The sequence below is a fragment of the Bos javanicus genome, chromosome 10 (assembly GCF_032452875.1).
Source record: "Bos javanicus breed banteng chromosome 10, ARS-OSU_banteng_1.0, whole genome shotgun sequence".
Classification (NCBI taxonomy): domain Eukaryota; kingdom Metazoa; phylum Chordata; class Mammalia; order Artiodactyla; family Bovidae; genus Bos; species Bos javanicus.
In genome coordinates this window covers 6,574,319-6,595,457 of record NC_083877.1, presented here as the reverse complement: position 1 = coordinate 6,595,457, position 21,139 = coordinate 6,574,319, and the positions used below count along the sequence as shown (strand labels likewise).

Genomic DNA, 21,139 nt, shown 5'->3' with positions numbered 1-21,139 from the left:
TGCTATTGCTGCATCCCAAAGATTTTGGATCATTTTGTCCTCATTTTCATATGTCTCTAGGTGTTTGTTGTTTTTTTCTTTGATTTCTTCAGTGATCCATTGGTTGTTGAGCAGTATATTGTTTAGCCTCCATATGTTTGTGTTTTTTCAGTTTTATTCTTGTGGTTGATTTCTAGTCTCAGTGATTTCAGTAAGAATGAAAAGACACTCAATATGATTACTATGTTCTTAGATTTACCGATACTTGTTTAGTTGCCTAGCATGTGACCTATCCTGGAGAATGTCCCATGTGCACATTCTTGAAAAGAATGTGTATTCTGCTGCTTTGGGATGGAATGTTCTATATATATCAGTTTAAGTCCATCTAGTATGATGTGTCATTTATGAGTTTTCCTTATTGGTTTTCTTTCTGGATGATCTGTCCATTGATGAAAGTGGGGTGTCAAAATCCCCTACTATTATTGTGTTACTGTTGATTTTCCCCTTTATGTCTGTTAATATTTGCTTTATATATTTAGGTGATCCTGTATTGGATACAGATATATTTAAAATTGTTATACCTTCTTTTTGGATTTATTCCTTGGTCATTATGTGTTGTGCTTATTTGTTTCTTATAACAATTTTTGTTTTAAAGTATTTTATCTGATATTGCTACTCCAGGTTGCTTTTGTTTCCATTTGCATGGAATACCTTTTTCCATCCCCTGCCTTTCAATCTGTGTGTGTCTTTAGATCTGAAGTGAGTCTCTTGTAGGCAGTATATATATATATATATATATATGGGTCTTGTTCTTGTATCCATTCAGTCACTCTTCGTTTTTTGATTGGAACATTTAGTCCATGAACTTTTAAAGTAATTGTTGATATGTATGAGAGTCCCTTGGACTGCAAGGAGATCCACCCAGTCCATTCTAAAGGAGATCAGCCCTGGGATTTCTTTGGAAGGAATGATGCTAAAGCTGAAACTCCAGTACTTTGGCCACCTCATGCAAAGAGTTGACTCATTGGAAAAGACTCTGATGCTGGGAGGGATTGGGGGCAGGAGGAGCAGGGGACGACAGAGGATGAGATGGCTGGATGGCATCACTGACTCAATAGACGTGAGTGTGAGTGAACTCCGGGAGTTGGTGATGGACAGGGAGGCCTGGCAATTCATGGGGTCGCGAAGAGTCGGACACTACTGAGCGGCTGAACTGAACTGAACTGATGTTCTTATTTCCATTGTGTTCATGGTTTGGGAGTTGTTTTTGTAATTCTTTTTTTATTCATTTTTTTCTTTTGTTTTCTTGTTATTTTATGATTATCTTTAATGTTATGTTTAGTTTCCATTTTCTTTTTTGCATATCTATTATAGATATGCGTATCTATTATAGATATGCGTATCTATTATAGATATCTATTATAGATAGATATAGATATTTTGCATATCTATTTTCATTCATGGTTACCATGAGAGTGTGTGTGTGTGTATATATATATATAAAATATGATTTTTTTAACTTGCTTCTGATCTCTTAGTTTCAAACGCATTTTAACAACCCTGCATATTTACTCTCCACTCCTCCAGTAGTGTAAGGAGTTTTCAGTATCTGTTTTTAGTATCATATTTTTCATCTGTTTTGTGTATTCCTTAACTACTTATTTTGGTTATAGATGATTTTATTTCTTTTGTCTTTTAAACTTCCTATTAATTTTGTACCCAGTTGAGTTACTATCTTTACTGTATATTTGCCTTTACCAATTAACTTTTTCCTTTCATAATAATATTCATGTTTCTAGTTGTGGCCTTTTTTTTTTTTTTTGCTTAGAGGAGTCCCTTTCACGTTTCTCATAAAGCTGGTTTGGTGGTACTGAGCTCTTTTAGCTCTTCCTTGTCTATACAGCTTTTGATATCTTCATCATATTTGATAAAAGCCTTGCTGGGTACAATATTTTTGGTTGTACATTTTTCCCTTTCATCACTTTAAATATATGGTACCACTGCCTTCTGACCTGCAGAGTTCTGTTGTAAAGTTAGCCAAAAGTCTTATGGAAGTTCCCTAGTATGTTATTTGTTGCTTTTCTCTTGCTGCTTTTTATATTCTCTGTCTTTAAATTTTTCCATTTAAATCACAGTGTGTCTTAATGTGGTCCTCTTTAAGTTGATCCTGTTTGGGACTGTCTTGATCTTGTTTCCTGGGCCTGGATGTCTCTTTCTTTTCCCAGGTTAGGGGACCTTTCAGCTATTATGTTTTCAAATATGTTTTCAGTCCCTTTCTCTCTCTTCATCTGGGACTCCTGTAATGAAAATATTGGCACACTTGATATTGTTCCAGAGAGCTGTTAAACTGTCCTTACTTTTTGAATTCCACTGCTGTGTCATTCAGCTTGCTGATACGTTCTTATATATCATTTAGTGTATTGTTAATTCCTGTTAGTGTATTTGTCATTTCAGTTATTGTATTCTTCGTCTCTGGTTGGTTGGTCTTTGTTTTCTAACTCTTTGTTAAAAAACTTCTAATTTCTCCGTTTATCCATTCTTTTCCCAAGTTCTTTGACTGTCCTTATAGTCATTACCTTGAACTCTTTCTTAGATAGATTTCCTATCTCAACTTCACTTAGTTCTTCTCCTGGGGTTTTATCTTGTTTCTTTCTTTTAAACTCTGTTGCCTCATTTTGCCTAACTAACTAGTTTTATTTCTATGTATCTGATAGGTTTGTTACATTTCCCAACCTTGGAGAAGTAGCCTTTTATAGGAAATGTCTTATGCTTCTAGGAGCTCACTTCCCTCTGATTAGCAGAGCTGTATATTCTAGGGGTCCCCACGATGTGGGCTACATGTGTCCTTCGTTTGCGTCAGTCTGACTGCTGTGGGTGGTCTGGTAGGCTTGCTTGTCCCCAGTTGGGTTGGTTGCCCTGCTTTGTGTGGAGGCTGCTGGCCTGGTTGGTGGAGCTGTCACAAGGCAGTTGGCTGTTGCACCCCAGGAGACCCCAGGACTAGTGCTTGTTTACTGATGGGCAGAGTCTGGATATTGGAGACCCCAGGGCTGTTTCCTGCCTTCCAGTGGATGAAGCTAGTTCTTGGGACTACTGCCAGCCCACTGGTGAGCAGAGCCAGGTCTTAGGGACTGGAGGCAGGGCCCACAGGTTCTAGAGCTCGTGCTGGACTGCTGATAAGTGGGACCAGTTCTTATTACAGGTGGCTGTGGGGTTCAGTGGACCTAAAGTTTATGTTGGCCTACTGCTGAGCAAGAACTCAGGCCCAGCTGGTCCTAGGGCTGGTGCTGGCCTGCTTGTTGGTAGACTGACTTCTGTCATGGCAGGCTGTGGAGCTGTAATTGTCCAGGGGTTGGCGTCCACCTGCTAGTGGCTGAGGCTATTCCCAAGGCTAGAGCAGGCTTGCTGATAGACAGGGCTTAGGCCCAGGGGTTTCTGGGGCTGGTCCCCACCCATTGGTGGGTAGAACTGGGCTCCAGGGACTAGTGTGTGTGCACAATGGGAGGATCTGGGTCCTGGGCCTTCTGGTGGACAGGGCCATGTCCAAGGGCAGCTATGGGCTCAGAGGATGTTAAAGTAGCCCGTGTTCAATATTATTTCCTGTCCAGTACTTAGTATATACATTTGAATCAATATATATATTCATTCCATTAGTGCAAATAAACTTAATAATGAGGATACTACTTGAGTATTGATTTGTAAGTAGCTTCTTTTGTTTTCTCTTTTTTCCTTTTTTAGGTTGGACACCACTTCATAAGGCAGCTAGTAACGGATGGAGTGATGTAATTGTAGAGTTGTTAAAAGCTAGTGCTAATGTTAATTGTGAAAATGTAGATGGAATTCTACCCTTACATGATGCTGTTGCAAACAACCATTTAAAGGTATAGTTCATCATATTAGGTTCCTATTTCTTTTTCTTTAAAAAGTGAATGAAGACAGTGAAGGTATTTTAAATTGCTAATTAAAGTGATTCCTTAAGACAAAGAATTTTTAAAACTGCTTAGAGGTACAAGTGTATATGATATTACATATAGTTTAGAAAAGCAATATATTTCCTAATGAATCCTGTTTCCATTGTCTCTTCATTGTGTAATTCATGTAAATCAGAATAAAATGAAATGGCTGAGAGTAAACACAGCCTATCAATGTAATACATTCTAATTTTAATTGTCTGAAATGATTTGCTGTTGTACATAAAAGAGTATATATAGTGATGATATATGTGATAACAAGACAAGTTTTAAACTCAGAAATTTCTTAGTGAGTTTGAAGTTTCAAAGAAATGGGTAAAAGCTTAAGTTGCTTGTTTCTTTGGGGGTTGTTGTATTTTTTTTCTCATTTTTTTATAAACAACTATGGTGAAAATAACGGGAAAATTACTAGGTTAATTATTAGAGTAACACTAAATTTCAAATCTAGATGTTAAAATTCTTCAGATTTTTAAACTTATCTTTTTTTTTTTGACAAACCTTAGGAGAAAATTTGTCTGTAGATAGTGTAGATTTCAGGAATAAATTACCAGCAACAACAACAGTATAAAACCAAGATTCATGTAAAAAAATATTTTGGATCTCTCACTAATACCACTTTATCTGTCTCTAGGTATTTTTTAATAGTCTGGTAGTTTTGGAGAAGGCAATGGCACCCCACTCCAGTACTCTTGCCTGGAAAATCCCACAGATGGAAGATCCTGGTAGGCTGCAGTCCACGGGGTCGCTAAGAGTTGGACACGACTGAGCGACTTCACTTTCACTTTTCACTTTCATGCATTGGAGAAGGAAATGGCAACCCACTCCAGTGTTCTTGCCTGGAGAATCCCAAGGACGGGGGAGCCTGGTGGGCTGCCGTCTATGGGGTCGCACAAAGTCGGACATGACTGAGGTGACTTAGCAGCAGCAGCAGCAGCAGCAGTTTTTATTTAATTTTGTGAAAATATATCTCCACTGTTTTCAGCCTGAATATAGTCATGTGAAAGAAAAATATTGAATTTGTGATTTGCAGAGAGAAAAGGTATAAACTAATAATTAAGAATAATACCAGATGGGTAGGCTAATGTCCAGGGAGGCTTCTTTTGATCAAAGAAGCTATTTGACCTTAAAGATGTTTACATTAAAAAGGAATTGACAAAATCTTGAAGTTATGTGATCGTGCAGTGGAAGAAAACAAACAGGAAGAGTCACTGAAGTGATGAACCTGCTGGTTATTTGTACAGGGAAAAGGTCATTTAAATGAAAGCACTTAAATAAGGGCAAAAAATTCACAGTAGGAAAATTAGGATTTTAGACTATCCTGAAAAATGCAATATAGAATATTGCATATATGCAATATAGAATATAAGGAACCTCCCCCCAACATCACCCCTATACCTGGAAATTTGTTAGAAGGTGTTACAGAGTTCAGCATATGGTATTCATGGATAAGATTTATTCCAGCAATATAGTGAGGATACATAGTTGGATTATCAGAGGAAAAGGTAGAGTCTGGAGGTATCTGTGTGCAGGCTCTACTATGTACTCTTCTTCACGAGAGGCCACATACGGTTTGCTTCTCCCTCAGCAGTGAAAGTGTAGTGACATAAGTATGAAGTTTTTGTCCAGGAAAGCTGATTAGAAATTTAATGCTCACGATTTATATTGAGGGCTGGTCATGTGGGCACCCTCTACCTAGCACTTACCAAGATTCCAGACTCCCAGAAGCATACACCACATTGTGTGTGTAGACAGTTTAAGCACAGAGAGTCACAGCAATTAGGGACAGGTTTATATCAGCACTGGACACTGACTGCCAGCCCAGTTGTCACATGCCAGCTACAGGCCAGCCACATAAGCGGCCTCTCTAGAGAGCAGTCTTAGGCCTGCTGTGTTAACTCCTCTAAGTAGTATTGTATTTAGTTTCTAACTGAAATACATACTGATTGATTTCTGGTTCAGCAGAGACACTATAATAAAGTATGTTTTCTTGGCCTAGCTTTTCTGGCAAAATAGTATGACAGCACATCCTTTATCTCACAGTTAACTTTTTGCATCATGGTCTCAGGGAAGTTCTTTTTTTCAAAAATTTTGAAAGGTGCCACAGTTTTGGCCCTAAGTCCTATATTAATACACTTATATTAAAATTCTGATTTTTCTTTTTTTATGCTTATTGCTATCAGTTTGTCACTCTTTCTTGGCCTTTCAGAGGGTAAAGACAGGAAAATATGTGAGTATACTAATACATGTATACTCTTATCTGTATCTCTGAATTAATCTATCTGTATATATTAAAATACTCTAATCCAGCTTCACAGAGTTCATTCTAGCTTTTATCTATCTTGTTTCTTTACAACTTCTTTTTCTGACAATGATAAACCTGGTTATTTTATCCACAATTTATTTACTTATTTGTCCAACTCTCATATAAATGTAATGCATTTTCAGAATTGTTAATCCATATCACTGTGTAAAACACATTTCTCGTCTAGAGCAAGGGCTGGCAAACAGCTCCCAGGGCAATTCTGGCCTTTTGCCTGTTTTGGAATAGCTGATAGCTGAGAGTAATTTTTATATTCTTAAATGACTAGGTGGGGGAAGACAGAATATTTCATGACAATTTCATGGAATTCACATTTTAGTGCCCATGGATAAAGCTTTACTGGAACACAGTCATGCTCATCTGTTGATGTGTTGTCTGTGACTGCTTTTGTGCTCTATCAGTAGAGCTGAGTAGTTATGCCGGAGACACCACAGCACACACACACAAAATAATTACTATCTGACTCTTTCCAGAAAAAGTTTGGTAATATCTAAATAAGAATATAGTGATCATGTAGTTCTTCTTGGCTTTGGCTTTACAGTATCCAACTAAAAACACCATATTCCAAAGTAATTTAGATAAGCTAATTTAAAGACAAGTCTTGTATTTTTAATACTGCTAGTTCATTATAATCTACATTAAATCTTCAAAAGAGTCAACATCACACTTTAAATTTTTATATAATAAATTTAACTCTTTCTAATTGTAGCTCAGTCAGTAGAGAATCTGCCCGCAACACAGGAAACCCAGGTTCAATTCCTGGGTTGGGAAGATCCCCTGGAGAAGAAAATGGCAACCCACTCCAGCATTCTTGCCTGGAGAATCCTATGGACAGAGAAGTCTGGCGGGCTACAGTCCATGGGGTAGCAAGAGTCAGACATGACATTAAAATCCTGATTTTTCTTTTTTTAGGTTAACAGTTTTACCTTTTAGTTTATCCCTTATCAGTTTTTCTTCATGGGTGCTTTAAGCATTTCTACAATATTATTTTAATATAATGACTTCAGGAAATCCTGGGCTTCCCTGATAGCTCAGTTGGTAAGGAATCTGCCAGCAATGCAGGAGACCCTGGTTCGATTTCCTAGGTCAGGAAGATCCCCTGGAGAAGGTATAGGCTCCCCACTCAAGTATTCTTGGGCTTCCTTTGTGGCTCAGCTGATAAAGAATCCACTTGCAATGCAGGAGACCTGGTTTCGATCCCTGGGTTGGGAAGATCCCCTGGAGAAGGGAACAGCTACCCACTCCAGTATTCTGGCCTGGAGAATTCCATGGACTGTATAGTCTATGGGGTCACAAAGAATCGGGCATAACTGAGTAACTTTCACTTTCTTTTTAGGCAATCCTACATCTTTACATTTTGACTTTGTTATCAATTTGTAGTATATTTTTCTGGCCAGTATTCTGGCCTGGAGAATTCCACGGACAGAGGAGCCTGCCAAGCTACATTCCTTGGGGTTGCAAAGATTCGGACACGACTGAGTGACTATCACTTCATAAGTGAGAATTTTCCTATTTTGAAGACTCTAGCTTCTCTCATAGCAATTTGGTAACTTCAAGGGGTAGAGAAGATGATTACTCAGACGTTGAGGGTCTTCTGTAAAGATAAATGTCAAGAACTGAAAATTAACCACAGGAAATAGCAGAAAGGGAACTTGTTTTAGCAACAAGTTGGAGAACTTGAATTCTAGGCCTAGCTCTGCTGCTTGAAAAAGATAAAGATAACTTTACCCTTGAAATAAGGAGTTTGATCTAGAGCTGCACTGCCCTGTACTATAGCCACTAACCACATAATGACTATTTAAATTTAAATGACCTAAAATCAATTAAATTTAAAAGTTCAGTTCTTCAGTTGCATTAGCCACATTTGAAGTGCTCAGTAGCTACATGTGGCAAGTGGCTCCCGTATTAGACAATGCAGATTAGAACATTTCCATCATCACAAAGACCTCTGTTGGACAGCTCTGCTCTAGAGCAAGGGTTGGTAAATATTTCCTGCAAAGGGCTAGATAATCAGTAGTTTGGGTTTTCTGGGCCACACAGCCTCTATTGCAATCACTCATCTGCTGTTCTGTTATAAAAGCAACCCTAGACAGTTTGTAAATGAGTGGGTTTTGACTGTATGCCACTAAAGCTTCATTTACAAAATCAGGCAGCAGACAGAATTTGGCCCATGGACCGTAGTGTGCTATTATTGCTTATTCTAGAGAATCACTGATGTTCTTGATACCTAGGTGGTGATACAGATAAAGTTTGCTTTTGGATTAACCTTTCATATCTCTATTGCCTTCACTTTAAAGCGAAATATTCTATTTAAAATGGAGGTAGTGTTTTTAATCATATTTTAATTACTTTAACACATATATTGGCCAGCATCTTTCCTTATATCTTCATTAACTTTCCCTCCATGTAACAGTTTGTCATTTGTTTTTTTTATTTCTGATTCACTTTCTCCCTTTTGTTCCTATTTTTTTTTTTGAGGTAGGATATTGATAGATAATTAGAAAGATAAGTAAGGGAGCAAGATATATAAATCTATGGTAATGTAGACCTGTGTGTGTGCTAAGTCATTTCAGTCGTGTCCAACTCTTTGTGACCCTATGGACTGTAGCCTGTCCTGCTCCTCTGTCCGTGGGATTCTCCAGATAAGAGTACTGGAGTGGGTTGCCATTTCCTTCTCCAGGGGGTCTTCCCGTCCCAGGTCTCCTACATTGCAGGCAAATTCTTTACCACTTGTGCCACCTGGGAAGCCCAATTGTAGAACCAATAAGTATCAATTCTATAATATCCTGTGATTTTCTCTCTTGCATGACTATATACACAAAGTTGAGTTCATCATCTTATTTTCTTTTTCAACTTGCATATTTAAAAAAAAATCTTAGTTTCTGTTTTATCTTCCAAGGTGGTTTTGTATTCTACCTTATAAACTGTGGAGTATTTAAAGATAAGGAAAAGGATAACAAGAGGAAAAGATTTTTTTTTTAAAGCTAAAATATGAATCGGAATGGACACTCACTTTTGTACAAGATAGAATAGCAGGGATAAGATATCCCCTCCCACCTTAAAAGCTAGAAAAGTGAGCAAAATATGTAAAATAACAGTTTTGAGATATTAGACAACATGCAGGAGAGAACAGAAGCAAATGAGATGAGCCCTGTGGATTGCCCCACCTTATGGGCTAGAGGGAGTTTCCAGGCAGCAGTGTAGGGAGGAGGAAAACAAATAGCCTTACAATCTCAGAGAGCTGAGAAGACAGAATTCGGAGTTTAAAAGGCTCCAACAGCTATAATTCTGAGGACAAGACACCAGACAGAATGTATCTGCGTAGAGAGACCTCTCCAGTGATTTAAAGGGGGAACTTCTCACTTTGGCTGTTCTATAAATCTGTGTAAGGAAACTATGTAAAGTTAGGCAAAATGCTGCAGGGAGGACTGGCAGAACTGTTGCTGGGGCTTACACACAGCTGATTAGGGGACTGTTTTCCCTTAAGCCCCACCATGTGCCGAATACTTTATACATGGGTTCACATTTAAGCCTCATGGGTGATGAGATTCAAATGGTAAGTAACTTGCCCAAGAACATAGAAAGGAGTAAGTTTTGTATGCTTGACCTTAAAACAAATATATTTTCCTTCATGCTGGGCTAATTCTAGGCTTATAGAACAAATAAGGAACTGTCATAATTTCTACTGGTGCATTTGCTTCTAAATTTTTATGCTTCTCCATACCTGAACACAAATGGAAAGAGAAAAGCTACTAGAACATAACATATCTTTAACAAAATACTGTATTTTGTTAAATACTGTATTTAAAAAAATACATCTTTTCCTGATCAAAAGGTTTTTCAGTGATTTGAGTTGCTTGTATTGTGCAGATGGAATCATTGACTGTTTTTTACTAAATTGACTTTTACTATCAACTAATAAATGACAGTCTTTAACTTTGATGAATTACTAATTTAATTCTAATACACAAGTTTGAGTTATTCAGGAAAGCATTATTTATATTAGAAAGTTTTGCCCCCAGAATGTCACAACATTTATCTTTGATGTCAGTTTTCTCCTCTGTAAAAGATGGGGTTGGAGTAGATTATTTCTGTTTCTTTTATCTTGTTAAGATTCTGTGAATACAAGTCATCTATTTAGGAAACATATTTGCATAGAGAGTATTAGAATGGACATTAGGTTCCCAAGCTAACTTATAAAAACTCCTAAACAAGTAACATATCTGAAGTGTTATAGTTCAAGTAAAACTTTATTCAACTTTGTCTAATGGCAGTTTATAATACAGTGTATAGTATAATATAATACAATATAATATAGTCCTGAAATGATCCTCGCTCCCTTCTGTACCCTGTCTTCCAGCAGCTTAGGGGAGGGCAAAAGGCTGTGTAAAAGAAACGGAGTAAATCCTTTTGCGCATCAATTGTCTAAGTCTGCTCTTAGACAATGAGAGCAGCGTGTCTGATACTTTCGTATCACTGTATTTGATTGTCCTGTGAAGACAGATCAGGCCAAACAGTGAATCAGTTTACAAGTGTCATATCAAGTTTAATCAAAATTTTCTTGGTCAGAGTTTGAGCAATTTTTGGATAACTTTTAATATTTGATAGTGTTATCCTATAATGAAAGCAGAAATGATTGATTTTAGGTGTCTGTAGAGATAACTTTGGAAAAATGCCTTCTAGGCAGCTGAGATTCTACTACAACATGGAGCAAACCCTAATCAAAAGGATGAAAAGCAGAAGACTGCTTTGGATGAAGCAGATGATGAAAATATGAAAGAGCTGCTGAAGTCTTATGGTGCGATTGAGACTGACAATAGAGATGGGAGTGACGCTGTCGTCATTGGTATGCATAGCAATGTTTCTTGCTATTTTATACAGATGTATACCTCTGCTTATTGGAGAAGGAAATGGCAACCCACTCCAGTGTTCTTGCCTGGAGAATCCTAGGGACAGGGGAGCCTGGTGGGCTGCCGTCTATGGGGTCGCACAGAGTCGGACACAACTGAAGCGACTTAGCAGCAGCAGCAGCATACCTCTGCTTAGAAAAACAAATTCCTCAGATTTGTGGAAATTGTTTCATAACTAAGGATAATTTTTTGTCTGTTTATTAAACTCTTGAAAAGCATAATTTATTTTTAGAAACAGCATTTCAAAACTTGGTTTAATGTATAGATTATATGGTTCTATTGTATTAGAATTATATGTTGAAACAAAACACATTCATTAAACAAACATTCATCTCTCATAACACTGGGTCTGAGATAGAGCTGTTACTGAAACTATGCAAATTGGTTTACTTTATAGTGGGGCTGGAAAAGGAAGACGTTATACTAAAGTCTTTGTGACTAAGATTCCATTACTTCAGAATTTATAATGATTCATGCAAAAGTTGGACCCATGCCAACTTTTCAAGACTAATATTATAATGCTAGAATATGAATTTGTTAAGCAAATATACTATACTTATATATGTGTGTGAGTGTATGTGTAATATATATTATAGTGGAAAGAATATTTCAAGGAAATATATAGTCAGGGAAATTTTTATGAACCATTTTTAGCAGTATTTTGCACTTAAATAATATAATGAGTTATCTATAAGAAATAAGCATTTAGTCCTGCCATTTGTAGCAACATAGGTGAACCTGGAGAATGTCATGTTAAATGAAATAAGCATAGAAAGATACAGAAAGGCAAACTCTTTGTGGTGTCACTTATATGTGGAACTTTAAAAAGTCAAGCTTAAAGAACCAGATAGATGGTTGAGTGGTGGTTGCCAAGGGCTTGGGGGAGGAAGTGGTGGAGGAGATGGAGAAATGTTGATCAAAGAGTACAAACTTTCGCTTAAAAGATGAATTGGTTCTGCGGGTCTAATGTATAAAATGATGATTACAGTTTTTAATAATAAATTGTATACTTAGTTTGCCAAGAAAGTAACTTTTAAATGTTCTCACCAACACACACACAAACACACAAGGTAACAATGTGAGGTGACGGGTGTGTTTGTGTTTTTTTAAAGAAGCATTTAGTGAGCACTGACTTAGAAAACATACATTGTTGAGCACATGCTATACAGATCAGCCCAAGAGGAGCTTCCAGGCTTGTGGAGAGATAAACCAGAAAACAGGCAGTTAAAAACAATTTTAGAAGCATTGAGGAGAGGGAATTGATCTTCCTTTTCCTTCAGGCATGAGCCTTGACTCATGGAAGAAGAAAGCCAGGAGCTTATCCGTGCTGTCTCTGAGGGAGATTATTGGGAAGAGAAGCCCTGTGATGTGCTTTTTCCCTGGCCTGCCACTCTCCCTGCCAACTGATAGGATTGATGACAGGCAAGGATAGTCATCGTGCCTATTGCACTGGTGCGCTAGACCACATGTAGGTCAAAGTCAGGAGACTGACACACAGATCCTCATTTCTTTGTCTGCTCCCATGTGCTAAGCCCACAGGGTGTGAGACTTTTCTTATAGCCCCAGGCATGTCTTTTTCTCTCTTCACAGCCATATGTGGAGCTATTGAGCACTCTGTTATAAAGTACTAGATCTGTTCCCACTTTTCTGTTGTTCCTTGTATATACCTTTCCTTGGACAGGTAACCCAACAGAATGAGGGATATAGGGTACCCATATGTGGAGAAAGGGAATCCAGAATGGGAAAAGGTTTGGAGAGAACTTTATAGAGACAGTGAATTACGGTCATAGCAGAGCATGGACTTGAAGTCAGATCTGGTTTCAGTACTAGCTGTGTGACACATCAGGCAACTTCTTGAATCCCTCAAAGCTTCATGTTCCTCTTCTGTAAAATAGATGTAATTAACTACCTACCCCTCAGGGCTCATATGAAGATTAAATAAGATGATTCATGGAAAGAGTTGGATATCCAGCAGGTGATAAGTATTCAGTAGATTTGCTAAAATGAGTCAATTGATGATAAATAATGAGGTGCTAATCAACATTAAGGTATCATGGTAATTATAGACTTAATTTATCCTTCCTATTCCTGTCACCATTACAATTGATAAAATTAGGCAAAATTTTTACACATTGTTAATATATTTTCTGATTTTATGTTTTAAAGTAAAAATTCCTGACGTCCGGGCAAGAAGACATAAACAGTGCATTTGTGATGATTCCAAAACTGTTGATACACCTTCTATTTCACACCAAGAAAAAACAGAAGAAAAGCTTTCCATGGTGAGTGAAGTTGAAATGCTTTTGTTCTTTAGCCTAGAAAATGCCATTCTTTGCACCAGCCAGCCGTTGGCTATTGGCAGCATTCTTTCCATTTTAAGGACATACAGGTTAAAAATGTTTTTTTGTCATAGATAATAATACAGCATAATTGAGCAGAATGAATGTTTTGCCAAAAGTTTTACTTTTGTTTTAGGTTTGAAGGACTCATTAGCCAAAGAAACCACTCATTACACACATGAACAGTTTCACTTTTTTATGGAAGATTATTTGACTTAATTTCAATATGCAAGCATTAAAAGAAAAGAAATAGAAACAATAGAGAGAAATAACAGCGTGTATATGCATCACCAATTGGGCCAGCCTACATCCAGCCTTGAACAGCACTAAGAAGTCCCTCATTAATAGTGATTTGGAGTCACAATCGGGACAGGTTCTGGGCAGTGCATCTGCCCTGTGGGTGAGACTTCAGATTGCAGTTTCCGGGACTCCTGTTTATAATCCCAGGCCACAAACTGATGTCAACATCAGTTTGCATGCAAAAATGCAGCACTGGTTTTACTTTATACCTTTTTCCAGTGCTGTTTCACCTGTGAGTCAGTCAGAATTTCCTTAGATCCTAGGGTTGACCAGACCTCCAGGGGCTCAAGAATTCTAAGACCCACTCCCTTTCTTATGTAAAGTGACTCCTGATTTGCTGTGCTTGAGGGCAGGCACTGAGTTCAGAATCTAGGCAGTGCCCAGACAGGTGGTCAGAGAGGTCTACTGTCCTGCTTTTGAAGCCAGAATAAGACTTCTATTTTAATTTCCCTAAAAAGGAACCAAGCAACTGTCTGCATTGAACAGAAGTATAGTTCAGCTGCTATCCTTTACTCCTGGATTGGATTCTTTGGCACTTACCTATCCCACAAACAATGTCACTGTTGCAGTGTTCTAGTGTGTCTTCATCCACCCAACTTCCAGAAGTATCTCGGATACATAGTAGGAGGAAAAGACCTTGGAACCTAGACGAAGAAGAGGAAAGCAGCCTGGTTTAACCAACCTGGACCCCGCGTGGTTTATAGTGATAGTTTGCTATATGTGAAATCCCTCATGTGAAGGTGTATTTTAAAGAAAATAACTTAGTGGCACATATATTAATTTATGAGATGGACATGCTTAGTTTGATTAAAACACATAGCATCCTAGACACTAACTTCTTAAGCAAAGTAGACTCCTCAAAGAAATATTTTGAATAAGACTATGGGTGTGGATTAGACTTTTTTTGTATACTATAGAGAGGAAAATACAATTCATTGAACATAAACTATGATTAATCAACTATTTTATACCTAAAATATTTTAAATGCTGTTTAAAATGAATTGTGTTTGCCTCAACATTTCAAAAATATTTTACATTGTTCCTGGTATCTCTTGTAATGAATGAGAAGTTAATTGTCAATCTAAATGTCACTCCCTTGTAGATAATATGTCTTTGAGGCTTACAGTTTTAAAGATTTTTTTTTTCATATTCTGCTGTTTCACTAGGGTATGTCTAAATGTGGGTGTGTTTTTAATTAATTTTATTCTAAAAGGACTAAACATGTTCGTTTAGTCTGAAGACAGATTTCTCTTTGTATTCTGGAAACTTTTAGCCCTTAGATTGTTGACTATTACCCCTCTCCCATTAGCAGTATTCTCCTTTTATGGAACTCATATTTTTTGAGATGGTTGTTTTTAAACCAGTCTCCCTATATCTTTTTTGAATTTTCTATCTCTTTAATTCTCTGCACTATATTCTGTGTGATACCCTTTGACCTCTAATTTTCTACCCAAAGGCTTGAGTGGGTGACAAGTAGAGTTTTTACTAATCCTTATTTAAGCTAAAGGATACCCACTCATGCTCACTAATTTTATGTGAGGCTCCATTCTAACTCCGACTCAATGGACATGAGTTTGAGTAAACTCTGGGAGTTGGTGATGGACAGGGAGGCCTGGCATGCTGTAGTCCATGGGGTCGCAAAGAGTCAGATACAACTGAACTGAACTGACTGATTCTAACCTCTTCCTTATGTGGCCCTGAGGCCTTATCTCCTGTTCCTTAGTCAGTCAGTCAGTCAGTCAGTCAGTTCAGTGGCTCAGTCGTGTCCGACTCTTTGTAACCCCATGAATCGTAGCACACCAGGCCTCCCTGTCTATCACCAACTCCTGGAGTTCACTCAAACTCATGTCCATCGAGTCGGTAATGCCATCCAGCCACCTCATCTTCTGTCATCCCCTTCTCCTCCTGCCCCCAATCCCTCCCAGCATCAGAGTCTTTTCCAATGAGTCAACTCTCCTCATGAGGTGGCCAAAGTACTGGAGTTTCAGCTTTAGCATCAGTCCCTCCAATGAATACCCAGGACTGATCTTTAGGATGGACTGGTTGGACCTCCTTGTAGTCCAAGGGACTCTCAAGAGTCTTCTCCAACACCACAGTTCAAAAGCATCAATTCTTTGGCGCTTAGCTTTCTTCACAGTCCAACTCTCACATCCATACATGACCACTGGAAAAACCAGAGCCTTGACTAGACAGACCTTTGTTGGCAAAGTAATGTCTCTGCTTTTCAATATGCTATCTAGGTTGGTCATAACTTTCCTTCCAAGGAGTAAGCGTCTTTTAATTTCATGGCTGCAACCACCATCTGAAGTGATTTTGGAGCCCCCAGAAATAAAGTCTGACACTGTTTCCACTGTTTCCCCATCCATTTGCCATGAAGTGATGGGACCAGATGCCATGATCTTCGTTTTCTGAATATTGAGCTTTAAGCCAAGTTTTTCACTCTCCTCTTTCACCTTCATCAAGAGGTTTTTTAGTTCCTCTTTACTTACTGCCATAAGAGTGGTGTCATCTGCATATATGAGGTTATTGATATTTCTCCTGGCAATCTTGATTCCAGCTTGTGCTTCTTCCAGCCCAGCGTTTCTCATGATGTACTCTGCATATAAGTTAAATAAGCAGGGTGACAATATACAGCCTTGACGTACTCCTTTTCCTATTTGGAACCAGTCTGTTATTCCATGTCCAGTTCTAACTGTTGCTTCCTGAACTGCATATAGGTTTCTCAAGAGGCATGTCAGGTGGTCTGGTATTCCCATCTCTTGAAGAATTGTCCATAGTTTATTGTGATCCACACAGTCAAGGCTTTGGCATAGTCAATAAAGCAGCAATAGTTGTATTTCTGGAACTCTCTTGCCTTTTCAATGATCCAGTGGATGTTGTCAATTTGATCTCTGGTTCCTCTGCGTTTTCTAAAACCAGCTTGAACATCTGGAAGTTCACGGTTCACGTATTGCTGAAGTCTGGCTTGGAGAATTTTGAGCATTACTTTACTAGCGTGTTAAATGAGTGGAATTGTGTGGTAGTTTGAGCATTCTTTGGCTTTGCCTTTCTTTGGGATTGGAATGAAAACTGACCTTTTCCAGTCCTGTGGCCACTGCTGAGTTTTCCAAGTTTGCTGGCAAATTGAGTGCAGCACTTTCACAGCATCATCTTTCAAGATTTGAAATAACTCAACTGGAATTCCGTCACCTCCACTAGCCTTGTTTGTAGTGATGCTTTCTAAGGCCACTTGACTTCACATTCCAGGATGTCTGGCTCTAGGTGAGTGATCACAGCATAGTGATTATCTGGGACATGAAGCTCTTTTTTGTACAGTTCTTCTGTGTATTCTTGCCACACCTGCTTCTGTTAGGTCCATACCATTTCTGTCCTTTATCGAGCCCATCTTTGCATGAAATGTTCCCTTGGTATCTCTAATTTTCTTGAAGAGATCTCTAGTCTTTCCCATTCTGTTGTTTTCCTCTGTTTCTTTGTATTGATCGCTGAGGAAGGCTTTCTTATCTCTCCTTGCTATTCTTTGGCACTCTGCATTCAGATGCTTATATCTTTCATTTTCTCCTTTGCTTTCCGCTTCTTTTCTTTTCACAGCTAATTGTAAGGCCTCCTCAGACAGCCATTTTGCTTTTTTGTATTTCTTTTCCATGGGGATGGTCTTGATACCTGTCTCCTGTACAATGTCTGAACCTCCGTCCATAGTTCATCAGGCACTCTGTCTATCAGATCTAGTCTCTTAAATCTATTTCTCACTTCCACTGTATAATCTAATCATAAGGGATTTGATTTAGGTCATACCTGAATGGTCTAGTGGTTTTCCCTACTTTCTTTAATTTAAGTCTGAATTTAGCAATAATGAGTTCATGATCTGAGCCACAGTCAGCTCCTGGTCTTGTTTTTGCTAACTGTATAGAGCTTCTCCATCTTTGGCTGCAAAGAATATAATCAGTCTGATTTCCATGTTGACCATCTGGTGATGTCCATGTGTAGAGTCTTCTCTTGTGTTGTTGGAAGAGGGTGTTTGCTATGACCAGTGCGTTCTCTTGGCAAACCTCTATTAGCCTTTGCTCTGCTTCATTCCGTACTCCAAGGCCAAATTTGCTGGTTACTCCAGGTGCCTCTTGACTTCCTACTTTTGCAGTCCCCTGTAATGAAAAGGACATCTTTTTTTGGGTGAGTTCTAAAGGGTCTTGTAAGTCTTCACAGAACCATTCAACTTCAGCTTCTTCAGTGTTACTGGTTGGGGCATAGGCTTGGATTACCGTGATATTGAATGGTTTGCCTTGGAAACGAACAGAGATCATTCTGTCCTTTTTGAGATTGCATCCAAGTACTGCATTTCGGACTCTTTTGTTGACCATGATGGCTACTCCATTTCTTCTAAGGGATTCCTGCCCACCGTAGTAGGTATAATGGTCATCTGACTTAAATTCACCCATTCCAGTCTATTTTAGTTCGCTGATTCCTAGAATGTCAGCGTTCACTCTTGCCATCTCCTGTTTGACCACTTCCAATTTGCCTTGATTCATGGACCTGACAATCCAGGTTCCTATGCAATATTGCTCTTTACAGCATCAGACCTTGCTTCTATCACCAGTCACATCCACAGCTGCGTATTGTTTTTGCTTTGGCTCCATCCCTTCATTCTTTCTGGAGTTATTTCTCCACTGATCTCCAGTAGCATATTGGGAACTTACTGACCCAGAGAGTTACTCTTTCAGTATCCTATCATTTTGCCTTTTCATACTGTTCATGGGGTTCTCAAGGCAAGAATGCTGAAGTGGTTTGCCATTCCCTTCTCCAGTGGACCACTTCTGTCAGACCTCTCCATCATGACCAGCCCATCCTGGATGGCCCCACACGGCATGGCTTAGTTTCATTGAATTAGACAAGGCTGTGGTCCGTGTGATCAGATTGGCTAGTTTTCCGTGATTATGGTTTCAGTGTGTCTGCCGTCTGATGCCCTCTAACAACACCTACCATCTTACTTGGGTTTCTAGTACCTTGGACATGGGCCCTAATTCCTAATACTTATGTTTGTTCCACATCCCTCATGGGCTGCTACCAGCTTCATTTCCTTTCCCTTTATTTTTCAAATTTTGGCTGGGCGTGGGTGGTTAAAATTTATTGTATTTTGTCTAATGTATTTTTCCAGGTGTTTGGAGTAGACAGGGGTCCTTCTGTATCAGCTCAGCTCACACTATTGACCATTAGTATCTTTAAGGTATATTTCATGTAAAGATTAAAACATTATGGAAAAATCACCCTAACTGTATGAGTATTTGTTTCAGGAATAATGTGTATCACTTTAGATGCCAAGCCTCAGGGAAATATAATGAAAATATAAGATTTTAATGAAAACCAGCTTTAAGAAAAAACTTAAAATATACAGACTTTAAAGTCATTAAAGATTTGTCCTTTGTAAATGTAAATTTGTTTTTGAGTGCTGAAAATTTCAAACCAAATTGAGGATGAGGGGTGACTCTGTGGCCAGATGCAAAGGAAATGCAATGATTTTAGTTTGATGCTACCTTCTAACACCTTCAGATCACAGCATCTAGGCATCCTCCTTCTCTCCCTCCATATAGAGTGAGTACAAAAGTGATTATCATAATGATAATAGTTGGCGTTCACAGAGTATTTATGACATGGTGAGCTCTTCTCTAAGTGCTTTATGTTAATCCATTTAGCCTTCATAATAATGAAAGTAGTTTCTATTAATATCATTACCTTCTTCATTACAGCTAAGGAAGCTGAAGTAAGAGAGGGTAGGTAACAATCCAAAATTACATTTCTATTACATTTCTATTACATAGCAGTGGCAGAATTAAAATCCAGGTAATCTGACTCCAGAGCCTGTGCTCTCAACCAGTATGCTTTAATATACAAATTTGTGAAAGACGTGTCAAAAGTAAAAATGATCCTAAGACGTTATGGAAAAACCCGAACGAACTTGTTGGCCAACCCAATATGTTGAAGGCATTTCAGTCTGAATATTCCTCTATTTTAATTTCCCTAACAATGAACCAAGAAACTATCTGCATTGAATAGTTTAATGTTAATATTAAACTATTAATATTAATAGTTTAATTAATACTATTAATACTGACAAGTATATAAAGAGGTGGTTTTAAATCCTCTTGGTGGGTTTTTGAGAGTGTTTTGTATTTCTAAGACTGCATGTGAAATCTTGATAGTGTGCAATGATAATCATAAAGCCTTAAACTTCTTGCATATGTGTAATCTTTAAATATTATTTGCTGAGTTATTTTTTTTTCCTCCTACACCTATAAAAAGAGTCATTGAGAAATTGTGATTGTTTTTATGGTTGCCACTCTTAACATTCTGTTTTCCAGGAGCAGATCTGCTACATAAATCAAGATGTATTTAAGTTTAATTTTTTCCCAAATATGTATATATATATATATAGTTAAGTTTAAATGAGGCCTGAATATATTTGGAACATAAAGGGAAATCAGCTTCTTTTGTGGTACTTTATTTAGCACTTCATGTGAAGATTTGACTCATTGGAAAAGACTCTGATGCTGGGAGGGATTGGGGGCAGGAGGAGAAGGGGACGACAGAGGATGAGATGGCTGGATGGCATCACTGACTCGATGGATGTGAGTCTCAGTGAACTCCGGGAATTGGTGATGGACAGGGAGGCGTGGCGTGCTGCGATTCATGGGGTCGCAAAGAGTTGGACGTGACTGATCTGATCTGATCTGATTTAGCACTTTTACTGTGCATTTTTCAGCTGCCTGTTAGAGAAAAACATCTACCTTCTTGTAATGAGTTTTTTAATATTTTATCTGATAGCATCAGACCATCAGTGCCATTCTACAAAATATAGAAGAAAAACAAGAAAATTTATTAGAGTTTGAAATAAGAACCCCTGAAGATGCAGGTAAATATGCACTCATATTTGATTATTTCAGTCATCCAAGGCATTGCTGCCTCATTTTCTTTTGGGGATGGGGTGGGTATAGTATGGTTCCATTTTTTAAAAAGTCCAAGAAGAGGCAAAACTAAACTTTTGATAGAATTCAAAATAGGAGTGCTGTGAGGTTGAAGTTGTCCTCCCCCCAAAAATGTCCACATTATAAGCCCTGATGAATGATAAAGATGTGGTCCGTACATACAGTAGAATATTACTCAGCCATCGAAAAGAACGAAATAATGTCATTTGCAGCAACATGGATGGACCTAGAGATTGTCATACTGCGTGAAGTAAATCAGAGAAAGACAAGTATCATATGATATCACTTATATGTGGAATCTAAAAAAATGGTACAAATGGACTTATTTACAAAACAAAAATAGAGTCA

At 38.2% G+C, this 21,139-nt stretch overlaps 1 protein-coding gene across 3 annotated transcripts in view; it reads left to right on the top strand.

Moving 5' to 3' along the window:
- The window catches only part of ANKRD31 (ankyrin repeat domain 31), a 137,715-nt gene that overhangs the window by 80,061 nt on the left and 36,515 nt on the right, over positions 1-21,139 (top strand). For all 3 annotated transcript variants that reach the window (XR_009738979.1, XR_009738978.1, XM_061429988.1), the window contains exons 19-22: positions 3,715-3,857; positions 10,951-11,113; positions 13,344-13,459; positions 20,631-20,718. Coding sequence is in view for 1 of the 3 variants with exons in the window: in XM_061429988.1 (XP_061285972.1) it covers positions 3,715-3,857; positions 10,951-11,113; positions 13,344-13,459; positions 20,631-20,718 (510 nt within the window). In the remaining 2 variants the exon portion in view is untranslated. The remainder of the gene's footprint in view (positions 1-3,714; positions 3,858-10,950; positions 11,114-13,343; positions 13,460-20,630; positions 20,719-21,139) is intronic.